This window comes from Gadus morhua, chromosome 1, assembly GCF_902167405.1.
Source record: "Gadus morhua chromosome 1, gadMor3.0, whole genome shotgun sequence".
NCBI lineage: Eukaryota > Metazoa > Chordata > Actinopteri > Gadiformes > Gadidae > Gadus > Gadus morhua.
This window is the reverse complement of record NC_044048.1, coordinates 27,068,929-27,090,904: the sequence shown is the minus strand read 5'-3', so window position 1 is coordinate 27,090,904 and position 21,976 is coordinate 27,068,929. Positions and strand designations below refer to the sequence as shown.

General features: G+C 49.7%; 1 protein-coding gene across 2 annotated transcripts in view; it reads left to right on the top strand.

Annotated features, from left to right (window-relative positions):
* The window catches only part of LOC115552271 (MORN repeat-containing protein 1), a 42,368-nt gene that overhangs the window by 13,862 nt on the left and 6,530 nt on the right, over positions 1-21,976 (top strand). For both annotated transcript variants that reach the window (XM_030368197.1, XM_030368206.1), the window contains exons 10-12: positions 878-1,239; positions 12,702-12,841; positions 13,236-13,300. In XM_030368197.1, coding sequence (XP_030224057.1) covers positions 878-1,239; positions 12,702-12,841; positions 13,236-13,300 — 567 coding nt within the window. The remainder of the gene's footprint in view (positions 1-877; positions 1,240-12,701; positions 12,842-13,235; positions 13,301-21,976) is intronic.

The following is a 21,976-nucleotide window of genomic DNA, read 5'->3' as shown; positions in this document are numbered from 1 at the left end:
CCATTCACACAGCAAACGGACAGTGCATTCAATGTCTTTGATCACTGTACAAACAAATAAGTCACTCTATAGATGTCGGAAGCAAGAACAAGTGGTTGTGTGTGTGTGTGTGTGTGTTTGTGTTAAGTGTGCAACACAAGGTCTGGAATAAGACCTTGGATGTTAAGATTCACGATCTGCCAGAACCTTGCGAAGACACAATAATCCGCATTTGGATTCTCAGCCAAAATCATGTTGCTCCTACGCTCTCTTCGTCTCTCGGTTACTGAGATGTAGCAACGCTGTCTCTCTCTCTTGCTCGCTCTTTGTCTCTCTCTTCTCTTAACATGCGCCCTGCCAATAGACCAGCGTCTCTCTCCTTGTATAATTCTTTGCCTTTTAAATCCTGATTCTGGCCCCTAGCTTGCACAGAGAGCAGCCCGAAGCGTGCCATGTACTGAGAGTGCTGTCAGCTACATCCAGACACAAACAAACACTTCCTGCATTCATATTCCGTTCAGCTCACGACCCACGCTGTCCCCCTCTCTCTCCCTGTCTCTCTCTCTTTCTTGCCCACTTTTCATCCACCCTCACTGCTCTTCTACGTGCATCTGTCGTCTTTACAACCTTACAATACAACATCTCTCTCTCTCTCTCTCTCTCTCTCTCTCTCTCTCTCTCTCTCTCTCTCTCTCTCTCTCTGTCTCTCTCTCGCTCTCTCTCTCTGTCTCTCTCTTTCTGTCTCTCTCTCTCTCTCTCTCTCTCTCTCTCTCTCTCTCTCTCTCTCTCTCTCTCTCTGTCTCTCTCTTTCTGTCTCTCTCTCTCTCTCTCTCTCTCTCTCTAACGAGCCATCTCTGTCTCTCACCCCCACCTCCCTCCCCTCTCCCCCCCTTCACAGTGGCTTTCAGGTTGTCAGCTTCCCTTTGATGGACAGAGAGGCCTTTTTAGACGCCACCTCCCCCGTCATCACTTCCTCCCGGTCGCCAACAACAACAACGGCGTCCACGGGAAAGCTGCTTCCCTTAGCTTCCCCGGCACCGGAACCAGCGCCAACAGGAGCATCCGACCCGTCGCTAGCCTCCGCGGCGGCGGTGGCGGCGGCGGCGGCGGCGGCGTCATCACCACCGGCAGCGCCGGCGAGGGCGATGGCGGGCGCGAGCTGCTCGTCTCTCCCGCAGGGCGAGTGGGAGTCTGGCAGGAGATCAGACGGATCCACCGCGCCGGGGGGCGGAGCTTCTGCCACCCCCGGCTACCTCGATGGTGAGGGGGAGGGCGGGCGCAGCTCAGCGGGGCGTTCCCATACACTTACACTCATTACACACATACACACCAACACATGCTCACACACTGGCACACACACACACTTACACACACACACATGGGGGCAGACTGTTACGCACGTGCCAGGGTATAAGTGGGCGATGCTCCTACTGTGTTTCTTCCTTTAGATGTGTCTGTCTTGTCGGCTTATCTCCTCGTATGTCTCTCCTTGTATAATCTGTGTCTTCTTCCCCCTCTCTCGCTCTCACTCTCTCTCCCTCTCCCTCTCGTTCTCGTTCTCCCTCTCGTTCTCTCTCCCTCTCTCTCTCTCTCTCTCCCCCTCTCTCTCTCCCTCTCCCTCTCGTTCTCTATCTCTCTCTCTCTCCCTCTCTCTCTCACTCTCTCTCCCTCTCTCTCTCTCCCTCTCTCTCCCCCTCTCTCTCCCGCTCTCCCGCTCTCTCTCTCTCTCTCTCTCTCTCTCTCTCTCTCTCTCTCTCTCTCTCTCTGTCTCTCTCTCTCTCTCTCTCTCTCTCTCTCTCTCTCTCTCTCTCTCTCTCTCTCTCTCTCTCTCTCCCCCTCTCTCTCTCTCTCTCCCACTCCCTCTCTCTCTCTCTCTCTCTCTCTCTCTCTCTCTCTCTCTCTCTCTCTCTCTCTCTCTCTCCCTCTCTCTCCCTCTCTCTCCCTCTCCCTCTCTCTCCCTCTCTCTCTATACGGGTGTCTCTGAGGCTCTAGCTCCCAGGGCCACTCTCTCCCTCTGCTTGGCTGCCTGTGGCCGAGCGGGGTTAAGAAAAGCTTAGCGTTTCCCTCCAGTTCTGTGTATCTTGAGTTAAGACGGCGCGCCGACGCTTGGCAGCCGTAATATACCCATGCGCCCGCCCTCAGGGGTGCTCCGGAGATGCCATGTTCTTGGTTTATTTCTGCAGATGGAGGGGATGGGCGGGGGGGACTCTTCTATCAGGCGCTGCACATGTCTTCATTAGAGGAGGAGGAGGAGGAGAGAGGAGGAGGAGGTGGAAAGGAAGGAGGTTAAAAAGGAAGATAAAGAGGAGAGGGATGGAGGAGAACGATGGAGGATGAGAGTGAGGGAGGAAGAGGAGGAAGATATGGAGGAGGAAGATGAAGGATGAGAGAGATGGAGGAGGAGGAGGAGAAAGAAGGAGGATGAGAGAGATGGAGGATGAGAGGGATGGAGGAAGTGGAGGAAGAGATGAAGGAAGAGAGGTGGAGGAAGAGGAGGAGGAGAGGGATGGCGGAGGAGGAAAGGAATGAAGACAGATTAAGGAGAAGGAGACCTGGAGTAGAGAGATGAAGGAGGAGGAGATGGGGAGGGGAGAGGGGGAAAAGGAGAGGGGATGAGGAGAGATAACGAAGAGTGTGCTTTCATGCATTCATGACTCCATATTGGACTTCAAATCCGAGCCCTTATTATTTTAATGTGCACTCCTTCGCTTTTTTTTTCCACCCGCTCGTTGTTTGAATAAAGGAGACCCCTGTTGACGGTAAGGTGTGGATCCCCCTGGCTCACTTCGTATACTATCTGCCATCTCTCTCTCTCCCTCTGTCGGGACAGAATAATTGACGTAACCCTCCCTCAGCGCTGCAGCATGCATTATGACAGGTGCTCTCTCAGGCCTCACCAGTCACACTGGGCGAACAACAGCTCCCTAACCACGTTGGGGAAAGGAGACGGGTGGGGAGAGGGGGTCAGCCAACCGCGGTGGAGTGGGTGACGTGATGATGTGGTGTAATGGGTGATGACGTAGTGCTGTGCGTCCGCTGCGTCTACTTGGCTGTGTGTTCGGGCTCATTATTATAGGTGGACTCTATGATTTAACCACCAGACAACTGGGAATAAGGAAATGGTGGAATTCTTGTTTACATAAGAGAGACACGCTCACTTTATAAACTTCAGCGAGACCTATAGGATAGTAGAGATGGCGACCGGGTGTCTTTGAGGTCCTTTAGCTGTGTGAAGGTCTGCTTTTCTAATCTCTGATCCGTGGACCAGGGAAGATGCAAAGTGTGTGGTGCTAGTTGTGGCCCTCAATACCTGTTACATCTGTGGAGCGTTACACTACACACTACAGTAGCATGCAAACAAACTACAAGGTATGTCTTCAACATCTAATTGGTGTTCTATATGAAGCTAAGACTTGGATGCAGGGCTGAAGAAAATGTGTACGTTCTGGTTAGAGTCCATAATGACACCATTTCCTCATCTCTGCTTTTCTACAGCGGTCTATTTTTCTCTCACCCTCTGTCTTTTGTCTCTTACATTACGCTCCCTGCATTCATGGGAAAATGGACCACCAATGGCTGCTACTAGAGATGTCCGATATTATCGGCCCACCGATATTATCGGCCCGATATTAGCATAAAAATGTAATATCGGTCAATATCGGTATCGGATTTTTTTTGAAAAAAAAAAAAACATGGCACTTTTCCCTTAAATTAAGTTGAAGTATTTTTCTTATTTTGCACAGACAATATTAACGTTTGGAAAGCCTTGTTGCATTCAAGAATGCATCCAGTGGGGCATCACAATAACATTAAGCATGTTGTGTTAATTCCACAACAGGAGATATGTAATGTTACCTAAATTAGGTTTGAGGAAAAATAACCCAAATATCGACATCGGTATCGGCTGATATCGGAATCGAAAATTTAGAGTTGGACAATATCGCATATCGGATATCGGCAAAAAAGCCAATATCGGACATCCCTAGTTGCTACTGTTATATCATGGCCGAACCATTCTCTCTCCCAGATGGGGGTGTACTGAGACAGGGGAACTGAGGTGCTTTTGAATACAGTGCCTGTCAGTTGGGCTTCTACACTATCGGTGGGGAAAAGCATGTTAAAAGCATGTTATTAGTTCACTTGGTTTCTTATACAATCTTTGTAAAACGACCAGGATATTCTGGACTTGAATGACAGATGAGCAGCATGATTTGTGATCCCTTTGAAAATGAATTTTCGGTCAACCAATTGTTAGCATAATGACTAAGGTTCCAAGTCTACTAGTGTATAGTCCCCAGGCTACCAGTGTTTGGTTCCCAGTCTACCAGTGTCTTGTTCTAGTGCCTGGTTCCCAGTGTGTAACAACCAGTATCTGGATCCCAGTCGTGTCTAGTTCCCAGTCTCCCAGTCTCTGGATCGCAGTCGGCCAGTCTCTGGATCCCAGCCTACCAGTATCTGGATCCCAGTCTACCAGTGTCAGGTTTCAGCGTTCCAACCAGTGTGGGGCAGGTGGTTGGTTAGCAAAAGCCACAATGCGCTAACACCATCCAAAGGTCAAAGGTAGCCTGCTGTGGGACAAGGTGGGGATGTGATCGATAGGATCGATATCTTCCACATGCCACTCAGCTGCTGAGAGTTAACGTCCCGTTCATAGCTCAACACAGGGGATCAGATATAGATAAACGTATTAAAGGTATTATCCAGAGACCAGTAGTGCCCAAACATGTTCATACCGCTCCTAACACATCTTTAATATTGTATTTATATTGTTAAATCCCACTAAGACGCACTACATGTAACATTCTCATTACCATGTCATTACCACAACCAGTCTAGTGTTTATTTTAACCAAGCGTGCCCTAATAGTATAGATCCTATCCATCCGTTTTGGATGTGTAAGTTCCCAAAAATATGTTTTTGTTTGTCCTGTTTGCATTTATGTGTGTGTTTGTGTATGTGTGTGCATTTGTGTCTGTCTATGTGTTTTTCATGGACAACCCCTAGTGACAGCATGAATCAACACATTTGGTTTTAACGCTGGGCCATGGGCGTGGGGGTAGGGGGGGGGCGATACCAAAATTGCTGCTCTTCTCACTTGGCTGTGACGGCTGTACCCGGCACACACACAACGGAACCAGGGCTCAGCCAATCATCATTAGAGCACCGCAGCTGCCCCCCCCCCCCCCACACACACACACACACACACACACATACACACACACATTGCTCCCATTAGGCCCTGTGCTACACACACTCTTACACACACATACACACATACACACACACGCACTCCAAACCATCAGTACCCATTATACAGAAGTGGTGTAAAAGCCTGAAGAAAAAGAAGTGAATAGAGGGCAGGAAGGGGGGATTAGTCATTTTCTACTTGTCAGGGTGGTGCGGTCGGAGCAACTGTGTAAAGCCCTGTTCCCTGCTAGGCTTTAGCTACTCTAAAGATAATAATAATAATAATAATACATTTAATTTAGAGGCGCCTTTCAAGACACCCAAGGTCACCTTACAGAGCATATAGTCATCATACATTATTTAAAAAAACAAGACATTGTGTAAAAATAAATAAACATAAGCAATAAGAAAAAAATAAAAAAATAAATAAAGATGCATTACCTCCTCCCAGGGTTGGATGTTCCTGTCAACTTTCACCTCCCTAATGCAGGGGGCTCAAACACATTGGATCATGGCGTCCGTTGGTATTTGTGTGTATGTTTGTTTATTGCACGATTCGCTAAAAACATTAGCATATAAGAAGGAAATGTCTCTAAAAGAAATGGGTATGAATATTGTTCTACGGCGTGGTGATGGATGGGTGTTTTATTTCCATTTTTGTGCACATGAGTTTCTCCAGCCAAAGATTGACATGTAACACTATTTTAACAAACACAATCTTCCATAAACCTAGGAAGACTGAGTGGTCCCGCTCAAAAATATATTTTTTCCAGAGTCAGAAAATTGGTTTGTTACTATTGGTAACATTGTGGTTCAGATGAAGCGGGGAAGAATTATCCATGCAATGATTTCAGCTCTGGATTTTCCAGTTTGAAGTTATAAAGAGAGAACGAAAGTGAAAGAAAAAGTGTAAAGAATTGGACACCACAGGGCTGGATGAGCGAGGGGCCCTGAACAGGGAAGGTTCAGGATAAGGATGAAGGGTAGAGTGACATAGTGTGGCCATGCGGAAGGGAGAGCGAGGGAGAGCCAGACAGCAGTGTGTTCAATTCCTGACAGCTTCTGCTCATTTCACAGCAGTTAAGCTAGGTGAGGACGCTAACCCCCCTCGGGCTAATTCTCCTGCCAGCTGCCATCGACCTCTCTCCTTCCCTCCCTCCCGTGTTCATCCCCTCTCTCTGTTCTGCCTCCATTTGCAATCTTTTTTTTTGGTCAGACCATGTCTACCACTGACTGTTAACACACTCTCTCAATCGAGTGATGCTAGTGCGAATGTCCTCGCTGAGGTGCTAGTGGACATTGTCTGAGTGAGATGCTAGTTCAAGTGTCCTGAATGAGATGCTAGTGCACGTTTCTTAAGTGAGATACTAGAGCACTTGTCCTGAGTGAGACGCTGGTGCACGTTTCCTGAGTGAGATACTAGAGCACATGTCCTGAGTGAGATGCTGGTGCACGTGTCCTGAGTGAGATACTAGAGCACATGTCCTGAGTGAGATGGTGGTGCACGTGTCCTGAGTGAGATACTAGAGCACATGTCCTGAGTGAGATGCTAGTGCACGTGTCCTGAGAGAGATGCTAGTGCACGTGTCCTGAGTAAGATGCTAGTGCACGTGTCCTGATTGAGTTGCTAGTTCCTGTGTCCTGAGTGAGATCCTTGTGCACGTTTCTTCACTGAGATACTAGTGCACGTGATTTGATTGAGATGCTCGTGAAACTGTGTCCTGAATGAGATGCTAGTGCACGTGTCCTGATTGAGATGCTAGCACGCTTGTCTTCACTGAGATGCTAGTGCACGTGCGATGATGGAGGTGCACCTGTGTTCTGAATGAGATGCTGGTGCACGTGTGATGATGGAGATACCCATGCACTCGTGCTGAGGGGCAAACACTCCGCCTGAGTGCTGCTTCATCAAGTCTGGCTGCTGGGGGTCAAAAGTCAGCATCATTAGATTAGTCTGTGATCTCCCAAGTAATTACCCTCCTAGAGCAGCCACTCACTTATTGATTCACTGTTTGTGTGTGTGTGTGTGTGTGTGTGTGTGTGTGTGTGTGTGTGTGTGTGTGTGTGTGTGTGTGTGTGTGTGTGTGTGTGTGTGTGTGTGTGTGTGTGTGTGTGTGTGTGTGTGTGAGAGATACTTTCCTCTAACACTAAGCAAGAGTCTCCACGGTTGAAGGGTGGATTTCTGATTTCACTTACGATATCAGATTGATCTTAAAATCTTTCAAGCACAAAGGAAAGAGTGAGCCCTCGTTTTTATGAATACGATTATCTTCATGGACATGGAATCAAACCTGCACACCCCTTCGGAAAAGCCTTCTCCTAGCAGTGATACGGCCATGCTCTCCCTAGTGGAGCCGCACAGGAACAGGCCTCAGGAGAACCAGGACTAGGACGGAAAGAAGAGAGTGAAACAGGATCAACATCGTCAGACACATGACTACGCAGGAAAGGAAAATCATTACAAAAAATAATGTAGGAAAATGAGATGCGTGGTAATTGGTAGGCTGGTTTATTAAACAGAATGGGGGAGTGGAGCTATCAAAGCCATCGCTGTAATTAATTGCGGCTTCCAACGCGGCGGCGTGCTTCAAGCAGCCAGGCTTGATGTATTTACCACAGGTGCTGTAAACGGCGCCGAATTTACCATTTTCCATCTGCCTTTATAATGTGTCTGGTCAAATATGAGCCCAAAAAATATAATACAATTATGTTTTATTGATCATCAAACCTGCACTGAAGGGAGGCTGGCGTGGGGGGGGGGGGGGTTGGATTGGGGCGGGGGCGGGATTTATGAGCGTCTTCGGCGCCAGGCGGGCGCACACTTGATGTATCAAGGTCGTCCCTCTCAGCCTCCAGACGCACACGCTTATATACGTCCCACGGCAGCCCCCCACCGCCAGCCACCCATACCCCCTCGCTCCGCCCAGGCTTCATCACGTCCATCACCACGGCCTTCATCAGCATCACCCCCTACAACCGTCAGCCATACACCTCCATCACCCCCTCTTCCACCACCACGAGTGTCCCATTCTTTCAACACCCCCAACATCCTAACCTAAACCTTCATCACAACTACCTCCATCACCAACATCAACCCCCTCCATCCTCACCTCCATCACCACCACCTCGGTCACCCGTCCACCTCCGTCACCACCACCTCCGTCACCCGTACTTCCATCACCACCACCACCACTATTTCTATCTCCCCCCCTCCTCATTATATCATCACCCCCAACCCCGACACCTACACCTTCATCCCCACAACCTCCATCACTCTCTCCTCCATCCCCTCAACCTATCCCTCCGCCATGGCCTCCACCACCCCTCCCTCATCACCTCCACCTCCATCACCCCCTCCCTCATCACCTTCTCCTCCATCACCCGTTCCTCCACCTCCCCCAACCCCTACTCCACCACTTTCCTCACTTCCTCCTACATCACCTCCACCTTCCCCTCCTCCCTCCCTTTTATCAGCCCTACCGCCTTATTCGTACACTCATATGTCCCCCCCCTTCTAGCAACCCCCCCCGCTGTCTCCACCTATACTGTCTTTAAGCTTCTGCTCCTGTGATGATTAAATCATCAGAGGTCCTCCATAGCTCTTCAGTCAGCCCGTCTCCTCAAGTGGTGTGTAGATAGGGAGGAGCGCTCAAGTGCACACATGACTGATGATGATGATGAAGGCCTGGGTGGTGTGGCTTGAATGCAGGTATGCTTATCCCAGTTCACACATCCCCCCCCCCCCCCCCCCCCCCAAACACACACACACACACACACACACACACACACACACAGTCTAAGGGCGCAAAGAGTCTTATCATGGAGACAGGCGTGTGGGCTTCAGGGCTACAGAAAGCCGGAAACAGTGCGTGTAAAAGATGCTTCGGTTTGTGTTTAATTAGCTATCCTTGATTCAAGTCAAACTTTATTTATATTGCGCTTTTGGTGAAAAGCTCAAAACATGTAAATCTACATATTTAATGTAGCTGTAGTCCATTTTTTCTGCATTGTGCATACTAAGGAAAGCTCTTTAGAAATAACCTGTTTCATTATTTGTTATACATCGTCAGACGGGTAATTTGACTCGTCAGACCATGAGAAGGTTTTTGAACGGGTTGGATTTGGTATGCAGGGCGTCCAACTTGGTTCTTCTGTTGGCTGGAGATCATAGCCTGGCTCTCTGAGTGCCAGCGTATGGATTAGCTTGTTACAAGGCCCTGGTACGACGCACCTCAGGAGCAGATGTTTGGTAAAGTGAGGCTGAGGGCTGATTAATATTCCATGGCTCCGGGGCCGATGCCGCGGCTCACTGCCGGCTAATGAACTGCTTACACCAGCGATAAGACCTCTCTGAGCCGTGCTCTGCCCCTCCTGGACGCACAGAGGGCAAAACCCAGCGCGCCCGCCCCAGCCTCTCACCGTTTTCCACTTGGCTCAGCAAGCGAAAATGTCAGCTCGGATTTTGGTTTTTGTTGATGTGACAACGAGGTCAAAGCACACCTCCAAGAAGACAGAGTCCCAGCGGACCGCTGCGTGGGCTTATGTGTGTGCATTAAGAGGCTTCGGCGGTTGGGTTAATTGAATGTACGGTGTGTTGTGCGGTGTTGAAGAAAAAAAAAACAGTCCCACGCGTACACACTTTCCCTCGCTCTTTACTTAGCGAGACAACATAACGAGACGACATAACGAGGCAACGGCGCAATTAGGCGAATCCGAAGAGGCAGGTTTGGGCACATCACCCCCCACCCCCCATCCCACCTCCGCCACCAGCATCATCCTCACCCCCCCCCCCCGTGGAGCAGCCGCTCTCTCTCTCTCTCTGTGGCGTTGCTCGCCCTCCTGGGTTAATTGGCTACACCGCTCGGTGAGAAACCTGAGGCCTGCTGATGGGGGGGGGGGGGGTTAGGAGGGGAACATGTTGGTTGGGGCTGGGAGGGTAAGGGTTCCATGGTGGGAGATGGGAGGTTAAGGGGACCATGGTGGTGGGGGCTGGGAGGCTAAGGGGACCATTGTGGTGGGGGAAAGGGGAGGGTAACCTCCACCGAGGGCATCATTTTACGACAAAGGACAAAACGCGTCATTTTAAACAACAAATCATCTACGGCAGAATTGTTTTTTATTTTCATTGTTTTATACCCCTTAAGTCTCCTAGCGGTTGGTATCCCTTGTTATTGCTGCTCTTTTGCTCCAGCTGTTTGTTTATTAGTATTTTTATTACACAATTTTTACGACTCTCATTAATTCTCCGCGGGCAGGAGGCGGAGAGAGGCTCCACGCGCGCCGCGGTTAATCCGGCATGCTAATTTCACACCAGGCCTGTGCGTCCTTGCCATCGCTGATGCGGCCGGTGGACCAGCTCGATGGAGCAGCGTATTTCCGGTTCTGCTCGGGTTCCGGTTCAATCTCGACGCGGGCTGGGCCGTCAGTGAAAGCTTTTTGCTTTTTCGGTCTTCAGGGTCCACCGGCCAAAGCGGGCATCTTTGGCAGTCTGAAGTACAACGTGGCAAAACCCCATCCCTTACGATTGCGTTGCCCACCCCCTGCTATTAATCGCGCATTGTGCTTTAATCTGTAATAACAACAAAGTGTTTCGACCAAACTGTTCCTGAAGGGTGAGGCATCATGTCTACATTTAAACATCAGTTTGAAGGGAGTCCTATCAAAACGTCTGATTAAAATCCTGCTTTTTGGAATCCAAAAGGCCGGTATTACTTTAGTCTTCCGTTGCAACATCAAATCTGACATTTGCATTTCAGCCCGCAAAAGCTTCTTGCCGTCGCTAATTACAGGTACGACGCAGCTGAAACAGCCTGACCCGCGGCTCTGCCGTCCTTCTGTGAAGCCGGGAATGGAAATGGAAAAATTACGCAGTATTCTCCCATTTCAGGTTCTTCACTTATTTTTTTTTTAATAACAGTGCTGGCCCCGGCTTCACACAGTGGAGGTGATTGAATAGCCCTGCACTTTTCCTTTAAAAGCCCAGGGGAAAGGGAAAGTGCGACCGCTCCTCCTCCGCCGCCGCCACCCCCACCCCCACCACCAACACCACCACCGGCACCTTTTAGTGTGGGGGCAGACGCAGGGCACTGAATACATCTGGAATGGGGAAGCATAGACACTATGTTCAGCTGTTAGCGGAGGGAAGAGCGAGCGAGCGATGCAGACAGGCCTCAAACGACAAGCTGCAAAATATTAAGCACCGTTGCCAGGGATCTGAAATCAGTGTCAGACAGACGGCGAACACGGCTTTATTATGTGCGGCGCTGTATGTGCTAGTTGTGTCTTTTCTCCCCTCTCCCCTCAGCGTAAGCTCTAATGTTTTGCCGGGTTTCCGTTTTTGCATCAGTGAGAAATATCAAATGGTTAAATGTCGACACTGCTTCAGTTAAGCCGAGCTGCTCCTGTCCAGAGGACGGTAGAGGCCTGCGGCAGAAGGAAAGCTCACTCTTTTCTGTTACTTTGAACAGAAAAAGACACAATAGTATTTGTGTCTTTCCTCCAATTTCAGTCATGGGTCCACCACCAACTCTTTCACTCTTGACTCTCTCTCTCGCTTGCTCTCTCGTTCTCTGCATTCATTTTATCTCCCTCTCTCCCTATCACACTCCCTCCCCTCCCATAGTCTCTCGGCCAGTCCCCCCAGCAGTCCACCTTTGTCTACCATTCCTCCACTTTCCTCCTCTTTGTGCATTCTCCACCTCCTCCACCTCCACCTCTACCCCCCTCCTCCTGCATCTCTCCTCCTCTCCTCTTCACTTCTGCCCCCCTCTAGTCCTCATCTCGTCCAAACTCGCTCCACTTCTCCTCTCCTCTGCATCTTCTGTCTCCTCCACTCTTCCAGTGGCTCTCCTCCTCCTCCTCCTCAGCAGAAGTTTTCTTGGACACTGGTTATCGACTCCTACGGCATTGGGCGAGGGAGCTCGAAAGAGAGAGTGAGAGGGAGTGAGACTGAGAGATAGCGAGTGTGTGTGTGTGTGTATTGAGAAAGAGAGAGAGAGACAGACGGAGAGAGAGACACTAATTAGCTTTCAGTGGCCCCATGCTGAGAGGTCAAACGATCCTAGCCAAGACCCCCCCCCCATCTTGTGTCAAAGAGAGTGTGTTTATGTGTGTGTGTATGAAGAGATGCTTTCCTCATGCTGTTGTGCGAGCCCAGACGGATGACCTCTGACCTTTCCTTCAATCCGTCTCTTGACAGCGTTTCACCCTACTTGTTCCCTTACCTCTCTCTCTGTCTGTCTTTCTCCATCTCTCATTCTCACTATCTCTCTCTCTCTGTCTTGCTGTCTCTCTTTTCTATCTCCCTTTACCTGTTATGATGGATTTTAACTTGCCCAATTTGAAAGGACAGGTTTAGATTTTACGCTGAATATAAAATCATTCCAAAATATAACTGCTTTGGTTCAGATTCGTCATCCTGAAGAAGAACCTAAGAATAACGCCATGTCCGCCTCCCAGAGCTGGTAGACCGCTTGCTTTTTCACTATTTTTGTATCACTCTGCACCATTTATCACCCTCTCTGTATCACCCACAGGGCTGATTGGACGAGAGGACAGCCGCATCTTCCAACCCATCACTCGGAGAGTAGTAGAAGGCCGGTTGACGTTTGAGGACTTGATGTTGGCCACGCCCCCTTCCGATTCCGTTCCGTGTCAACTGGAGCAGTTGGAAAAGGTACGATGTACCTTACGTCAGTTTAAAGAATGAAAACTCATTCCTGGAAGTGCTGGAATGGGTAGCTCTGCCGGTAGCTTTTCCACTTTTGTCGCTCAACACTGAAACCCTGCTGCTTGCACGTGAACGCACCAAGAGGACCGCCTCTTTGTGGAGTTCTCTCTCCTGATTGGATGGAAGTGGGAACGGGAAAACCAGAAAACAATTATTCTGATTGCTGCAGAGCAAAGGTGCGGGTTCATGGAACTGACCGAAAACTCCATCTCAGTGATGGATGTCTGAATATAGAGCTATCTAACACTTATTTTGATAAATTAATAAATTCCATATATAATGCCTTTAAGCGTGCCTTTAAGTGGTTGTTTACTTTAATCCAATCAATCTTATCCCTCAGAGTACGAAGAAGCCCCCACCCAGCAAAGAACCGGCTGGTGGTCAGAATGCCAACAAGAATCGCAGGTACTCATGCACAGAAACTCAAACACACACACACAAGCTCACGTGCATGCAAGCAAGTTTGCTTATTGAATTACCCATGTGAATCATCATGAGCTATACAGCTTTAAAGAGCTATAAAACCGTCTGTGCAAAGAACACCGAAGGCCTTCAAATAATTGAACAATTTATATTACAAATACTTCTACAATCGTTTTTGTCATTTACACATGAGGCGTTTTTTTATTTAAAAGTGAAAAAGAGAAAACCAACCCTCACACGTTTCTACTACACTACTATGTACACACACACACCTGGCCACACACGCGCACACACGCACACAAACACACACACCTGTGGTGGCTCGGTTCGCTAAACCTAAATGGAGCGTCATTTCAGTGGCATGTTATTCCCAACAAAGCGGCTTGATTACCCCCCCCCCCCCACAACATATCCCCCCTTTGCCCCCCCCCCCCCACACCATCTATTCTCTGTAATGGAACAATTAGTTGTGCCGGGGACAGCTTGCTGTGTTTTATTGTTGCCAGAACCAGCGGTAATTTCTGAACACACTCACCTGCCTCCACTTAAAGGTAGAAGCCAGCGACGGCGGTAGAAGGGGCGGTGAGTGTGGGGGGGAGGGAGGGGCGAGACGCAGAGATGTTAAGATGTTTTAATGTTGAACTTCATTTGCCAAAGCTTGGTGGTGGAGGGGGGGAGGGCGGGGGCACTTTATGGGGTCTTTATGGGGTTTTTTTGCGCTGAGAGAACTGTGCAGCGACGGAACAGTCATCTGTAAACACATGCTACTATTTAAACTCTGCTCGGCCCTCGTCTATGTGCGTAAGATACACACAACATAGATCAGCTCTCGTCCTATGGGCTGGTCACATGATGCCGAGTGACAGGAGAAAAAGAATAACAATCTTTTGTCTCATGTTTCTGTGGAACACGTCATGTATTTGAAGAATGAAATGTACGTATCAAAATGTAAAAATTCTCCACTACTACAGTATATATATACTATATATATATGTATACGTGCACATACATCATAGCTGTGCCGCTCTTTCACACATGTTCATCTGTCCTCTGAGTTTGTATAGAAGTCTCTTTTCCCTCCACCAACACTCCCCACCTGCCTGTGGGAGCCAGGGGAGCCGGGGGTCCGGGGCCCCTAAGTTTGATGGATTTTAAAAGGACGCTCCCCCGAGATTGAACTCTGTTCCGCCATTATTTATTCATCCTCGTACGAGACATGATTTATTAACGGCACACACAGCCACTCACAAGACATTCGTTAATCTTTTAGGAGAATTGAGAGATCTGCTACTTCATTGATTCTTCTAGGTCCAGTCGAGTTTGTGTGTGTGTGTGTGTGTTTGTGTGTGTGTCTGTGTGTGTGTGTCTGTGTGTGTGTGTGTTCACGGTTCCCCCTCAGGAACGTGAGCCCCTCGCCCAATTAGCAGGCCGCGATGAAACAACCAACAAAGACGATACGCAGAGAGCGTGTCGGTGCATGTGCTTCCACTTTTTACTCTCCCCCTTTCTTTCTTTTTTTAATGTGTACGTCCTTCCTCACAAATTACAGTCTGAGCCCGAACTATGGATTTCATGGCAAACAATTTCCTCTGTTTTTTAACTGTACAGCCGCTGCGTACAATTTTTACGAGCTTGTTGGAGAAACCGGACACTTGGGTCGGGGGGGTTCGGTTGGTCGGTCGGCCGGTCGGTTGGGCTGTGTGTAAAATCCCAATAAATCAGCGACCGGCGCTACAAAGAGGTGTGCAGTTACATTCATACGCTGCAGAAGTAGAGCACCTTGTGTTCCTCCGTAGGGGTTCTGCATCGCTGCCAACGTCGCTGACAGTTTGGGACCAACTGTAGCGCGCCAACATTTCCCTTGTGGCACCGGGGAGAAAGAATGGCGCATAGAAATGCCAGGTGTCCACTGGAGAGAGAGAAATGATGGGGAAGGAGGAAAAAGGGGCAAAAAAAATTGAAAATGGACATTTAAACAGAGGAATCGGTTTGAAAAAAGCTGCTGCCATTATGGAGGAATAAACTGCCTACCTGGGGGTAGAGCCATTAGCGGCTGTTTGAGTCGCCCCCGCGTGAGTAACTGTGAACCTCTTTATTTAATACGAGTTAATTAGTTGTGTCCGCCACTCTTTTATTTCTCTGTTTCTTTTTCCCCGTGGTAAGACCACCCCTTTTGAGGTGCGAAGGTTGGGTAACTCAACGGCGGCATAATGGTGAGCTCGCCCCGTTCGCTTTTGGCACCCGCGTCAATCACTGACACCTCGCCGTGGTAACGCGGCGCCATTCAGACGCCACCTTGATTCCAAACGACACAAATCATTCGATATTTTTTTCCTCAAATTAATTGGATCCACAATTAAGCGGCCAGGCAAAGACGCCGCTGGGCCGGGACAAGAGGCAGAGAGAGTGGTGAGGGCGGGCACGGGGTGAAAACTGACACTTGAATGAGACTGCAAAGAATGGGGGGCACAGAGGAAAAAAAAAAGAGCGAGAGAAGAGCGAGGGGGGTTGTGGGGGGTGGTATCGGTGTGAGGTCTTCACGGAGGTCCCTCAACTTGTAACTGGTCCATTGTGGCCCGTGAAACTGGCCCAGGGTCGCTCCCCCCCCACCCAACCTCTTTTGGCTATCCAGAGCCGAGACCATCGCGTTTGTTACACGCCGTGGCCCTCCTTGAAGAATCTTTTTGCGTTTTACATTTTCGACACTATTCTCCGCAGGGGGTGTTCTCTGTCTGGGAAGGCCTTGTGGAGACGTGGGGGTAGGGCAGGGCTGCTTCACGGGTTCTTTGTGGAGAACCATTTATTCTCCCGGTGAACCTTGAAGCACCGAGAGATGACGGCCTCGCACACGACGCTTTTGACCGGTCAAGTAAACAGCATTTCTGTAGCCGCTCTGCCGGCTCTCCCACCGCTCGTCCTTTTACAAGGACTGTGTGGGATGACCTTGGCACCGTCTTTCTTTCTTTTTATCTTTGTGAAGCTGAAATATCCCTTTTCTTTTTTTTTGCACAGGGATGGGTGAAAGCCCGTAGAAAGATTTAATATATAACACCCAACGTGTGTAAACACGTGTCTTTAGTGCGTCGTTCTCAAGAGCAATACCCACGGCTGTGAGTCGACACACAAGCCAAACCAATCAAACTTTATGATAAACGGGGATGAGCACAACACAAGCCCCTCCCCCCCCCCCATCGCGCGGCACACCCTCCCCAGAGACAGGTCGATCCACAGGTCTCCACACTCCACAAGGAAAGGTCGCTACGGACTAGAGGAGTCCAATGAGCATCCGTCTCGCTGGGGGGGATAGCGAGAGGGTTCAGGAATGAAATGCGGGGATGTATGGACGGTTCAGAGAGGACGTGACCGGACAGCGCCCAGAGCAGCAGGGCGTTCCTCAGGCGCGCGGCAGGGTGAACTCGGGGCAGTGAGGAAGATGTCCCCTGGTGCATCGCTTCCTTCTGTGCCAGGCTTCAGAGGTTGAGGCGTGGTTGCTGGAACGAAACCGCCGAAACAGACGATTTAAGGTCAGATTTAGGTCTGATTTATGTCCGATTTAGGTCTGATGCTAGCTGCCAGGGATGGGTAGCAAAGGCCGTAACGGAAAACCACACCACGACGACATTGACGAAACAATCAATGAATTAAAGGATGTTCCTTATTGTTTAAGTCCTCAATTATAACAACAAATCAAAGAACCTCCCACCCATACAGTGAGCTTCACCTTTTACATACGATGTTCCACGCAAAGTTAATACTCAGCAACAAGATATCTTGCACAAGTGGTTGTACTTTGTGAATTCAGTGTTCAAGTTTCCAGACGAAGAAACGTCTGAAAAGTGACGTTGGCCACGCACCACTAAAATCCGAATCACAAGACAGGGGAGCTCCTTCAGTCTCACACCTCCCTCTGACTTTGTCTGTCCCAGTTCTGGTGAGCCTAGAAAAACGGGACAATCTTGAAGGAGCTGTCTTCGTCATGTTGGATTACGTGGGCTGCTACGCCAGCTCCTAACAGGCCAAGGGGTTTTAGCGATTTCTGGTGAGGGGAACGTAGCCCTGATAGATGCGTGTGTTTTCTTCTCGCTTTGGGGACCCAGACTGTGCCGGTATTGTGCGGCTGTCATATAATGGGGGTAGGCTGTCGCAGGGCTGTCTGATGCCATTAATTTGCTTTTCTTCTCCCCCACAACACTCTCCGGGGGCGCGCGCCTATACAAGCCCATGGCAGAGCTTTTCAGCACCACTGCATGTACCCAAACCCCACCCCCACCCTCTACCCCACCCCAGTCCACCCCCAGAACCACCACCACCACCAGTCCTTTCTAATGGAACACTGGCCCGGCTGGAGAGGCTTTTAAGCCGAGAGGGTACTGTAGAGGGGGTGGGGTGGAGCTGGGGGCGATGGTTCTGGTGGTGGAGGTGGAGTACTGAGGGGATTTTTGAACAAGCATGGTCTTTTCAATCACAGGTTGAAAAAATGGGGGTAGGGGTGGGGCAGAGACAAACACACAGGTTTCCTCCTGACGTCTCTATTTATACAGGAGTGAACCCCAGCCCCCAAAGCACCCCCCCCCCCCCAGCTCAGACCTGCACACATCTGTGATACCGGGGGATAGTGAGGTGAGGTGGGGGTTGGTTAACATGAGAGGGAGACTGACGGAGAGATGAAAAGAGGTGAAGAAAGGCAAGAGAGGGGAGCGGGGGGTAGAAGGAGAGAGAGAGAGATTGTCAGCGCCCCTAGTCAGTGGGTTGCTGCTCCTGCATTCCAAAGGATCATGGAAATGAGAGGGGAGGGGAGGGGAGGGAAGGGGAGGGGGATTTGCCAAGACGGCGTGAGAGACACAGTCAACCCCCTCCAAAGCATCAACCGAGCGCGCCTTCTTTCCCCCGACACCACAAGATCATGGAGACGTGTTTTTCAAAGTGCGCTTCTCCCATCTGAGGCCGGGCCCCCCGAGGACCCAGAGGAATCCTCTCCCCTCCTCTCTTCTCTTCTCCTCCTCTCCCCCTCCTCCTCTTCTCCCCCTCCTTCATCCCCTCCTCCTCTGGTCTGCTGGAGCTGGCGGGCCTCTGGAGAATTATGGAGCGAGACTAGACCGTGGTTACAGGCTAGTGAGGGAGAGAGAGACCAGACCGTGGTTACAGGCTAGTGATGGAGAGAGAGACCAGACCGTTGTTACAGGCTAGTGATGGAGAGAGAGACCAGACCGTTGTTACAGGCTAGTGATGGAGAGAGAGACCAGACTGTGGTTACAGGCTAGTGATGGAGAGAGAGACCAGACCATGGTTACAGCCGAGTGATGGAGAGAGAGACCAGACTGTGGTTACAGGCTAGTGATGGAGAGAGAGACCAGACCGTGGTTACAGGCTAGTGATGGAGAGAGAGACCAGACCGTGGTTACAGCCTAGTGATGGAGAGAGAGACCAGACTGTGGTTACAGGCTAGTGATGGAGAGAGAGACCAGACCGTGGTTACAGGCTAGTGATGGAGAGAGAGACCAGACCATGGTTACAGCCTAGTGATGGAGAGAGAGACCAGACCATGGTTACAGCCTAGTGATGGAGAGAGAGACCAGACTGTGGTTACAGGCTAGTGATAGAGAGAGAGACCAGACCGTGGTTACAGGCTAGTGATGGAGAGAGAGACCAGACCGTGGTTACAGTCTAGTGATGGAGAGAGAGACCAGACCGTGGTTACAGTCTAGTGATGGAGAGAGAGACCAGACCATGGTTACAGCCTAGTGATGGAGGGAGAGACCAGACCGTGGTTACAGTGATAGAGAGAGAGACCAGACTGTGGTTACAGACTAGCGATAGGGAGATATCAGACAGTGGTCTCTGCTTAGAGATGGAGAGAGAGACTAGACCATGGTTACAGCCTAGTGATAGAGAGAGTGACCAGACCATGGTTACAGGTAAGAGATGGAGAGAGACCAGACCATGGTTACAGGTCAGAGTTGGAGAGAGACCAGACCATGGTTACAGCCTAGAGATGGAGAGAGAGACCAGACTAGAGATGGAGAGAGACCAGACTGTGGTTATGGACTAGTGATGGAGAGAGAGGCCAGACTGTGGTTACAGGCTAGTGATGGAGAGAGAGATCAGACCGTGGTTACAGTGATAGAGAGAGAGACCATACTGTGGTTACAGACTAGAGATAGAGATAGAGACCAGACCGTTGTAACAGACTAGCGATGGAGAGAGAGACCAGACTGTGGATACAGGTTAGTGATGGAGAGAGAGATCAGACCATGGTTATAGTGATAGAGAGTGAGACCAGACTGTGGTTACAGGCCAGAGGTGGAGAGAGGGACTAAAAGTCCTCAAGAAGGAAAGTCAGAGTCACGTCAACGCTCGGGTCTTCGTTGAAGCCTGTGCTTAAAGGGTTCAGTGTCAATTTATTCCAAGCATCAAGGGGACATTGGAGAACAGTTTGTTCCTTTAGTTTTTAACAGCATCCGCTATTCCAGAGGGACCTCATAACTTTGAGAAGTACTTTCCTATTGACTTGCACAAGCTGTAGAGTTCCACTCCAAAGCTTTGTGTGGTTAGGGTCAGGGTTAAGGTCTAAACATGTCAATGCTCCTCAAGTCTGAATGCCATCAATTTTTGCAATTTTTAAGAGGGAGAAAGTGAATATTTAGAATGGCCTTGGGTTTGTGCCAGAAATTACACAGAATATAATAAATTAAAAAAAGACAATAGTACCAATCGACTCACTTATCGAATCACTTGAACAATCTCAACCCTACTTTTTAAATGAATGCCTTAGTTACAGTAACACAATCACCTCAGTTGACATGACCACCATTAGTAAACTGTTCATTATCTGAACAAGAATAACAGCAGAAGTAGACATTCACTCTGATTTGACATTCTCACACACACACACACACACACACACACACACACACACACACACACACACACACACACACACACACACACACACACACACACACACACACACACACACACGCACACACTCTCAATCACACACACTTTCACATACACACACACATACACTCTCTCACACACTGTCACATACACACAGTGTAGACTCATGTGGTTATCCTTACTGGGAGCCCCTGATTAATATGTATGTGGAAGAGCTGAGAAAATTCCTCTCCGACAGCTTTCCTCCTCTCCATCACCTCATTTCATGTTCTCCTTTACTCCTCTTCTCCTGCCCTCCTTCTCCTCTCCTTTTCTTCTCTCAACTTCACCTCCTCTCATTAACTCCTCTCCTTCTCCTCCTCTCCCCTTCTTTTATCTCCTCTCATCCCCTCCTTCTCATCTTCTATCCTCCTCTATGCCTCCTCCTCCTCATTCCCTTCTCACAGGCCTCTCTTTTTCTGTTTTTCTCTCCCTCAACCTCTCCCCCAACACCTCTCTCTCTTTCTCCCTCCCTCTCTGTTTCCCCCTTATTCGTCTCTCTCTCCTTCTCTCTGTCTCTCTCTCTCTCTCTCTCTCCCTCTCCCTCTCTCTCTCTCTCTCTCTCTCTCTCTCTCTCTCTCTCTCTCTCTCTCTCTCTCTCTCTCTCTCTCTCTCTCTCTCTCTCTCAACCCTTTCTCTCCCTCTCAGTGATATCCCTCCCTGTGTCTCTCTCTCTCTCTCCTTCTCTCTCTCTCTTCCTCTCATCCCTTTCCCTCCCTCTCAGTGATATCCCTCCCTGTGTCTCTCTCTCTCTCTCCTTCTCTGTCTCTCTTCCTCTCATCCCTTTCCCTCCCTCTCAGTGATATCCCTCCCTGTGTCTCTCTCTCTTTCTGTTGTGTGTATAGAATGGGAGGAAACACATATGCACAGATCCCGACGTGTGGAGCACGTGTTGCCGGTCCTATATGTGTGGGTTTCCACACAAATGCTGTTGCACATACACACTACTACTCTCAGGAAAGCCCCCCCCCCCCCCCCCCCCCCCCAGCACACACAACACTTGAACACTCCCCCTCCCCTCCCTCTCCCCCCCTCTCCCTCTCTTATACAAGATCCCTTTTTTCCTGTGACTTGGGAGATTTAGACAAGGGCGGTAAATCCCTTGTCAACGCTATAGAATTCCCTCCATATGTTTGGCTGAAGCCCCCCCCCACCCCCCCACGACTCAAACCCTTCCCCCCAAATGCCTTTCAATCACACACAAACACACACACACACCTCCCACCCACCACCTTCTCCTGCATGACATCACTGCCTAACTATTCTGAGGGAAGTCGGTGTGTGTGCGCATCTGTGTGTGTGTGTGTGCGTCTGTGTGTGTGTGTGTGTGTGTGTGTGTGTGTGTGTGTGTGTGTGTGTGTGTGTGTGTGAATGTGTGTGTGTGTGTGTGTGTGTGTGTGTGTGTGTGTGTGTGTGTGTGTGTGTGTGTGTGTGTGTGTGTGTGCGAGAGAGGTGATGGTGGGTGGTAATGAGGACGTGAAGAGGGGAGGTCACACCGATACTCCGGTGAACCTGTGGGAGCACACACACACACATGCCTCCACGTGCACTTTCAGTGCCCTAGTCTGACCTCTCTCCGCACCTGCTTGTAATAGTATACGCCTTCCCCTCCCCCCACCCTCCCTCCCTCTACCTAGATACAAACGCACACACAAACACACACACACACACACACACAAACACACAGATCAGCGCCTACAGGTAATCCTACACGGTACGTTG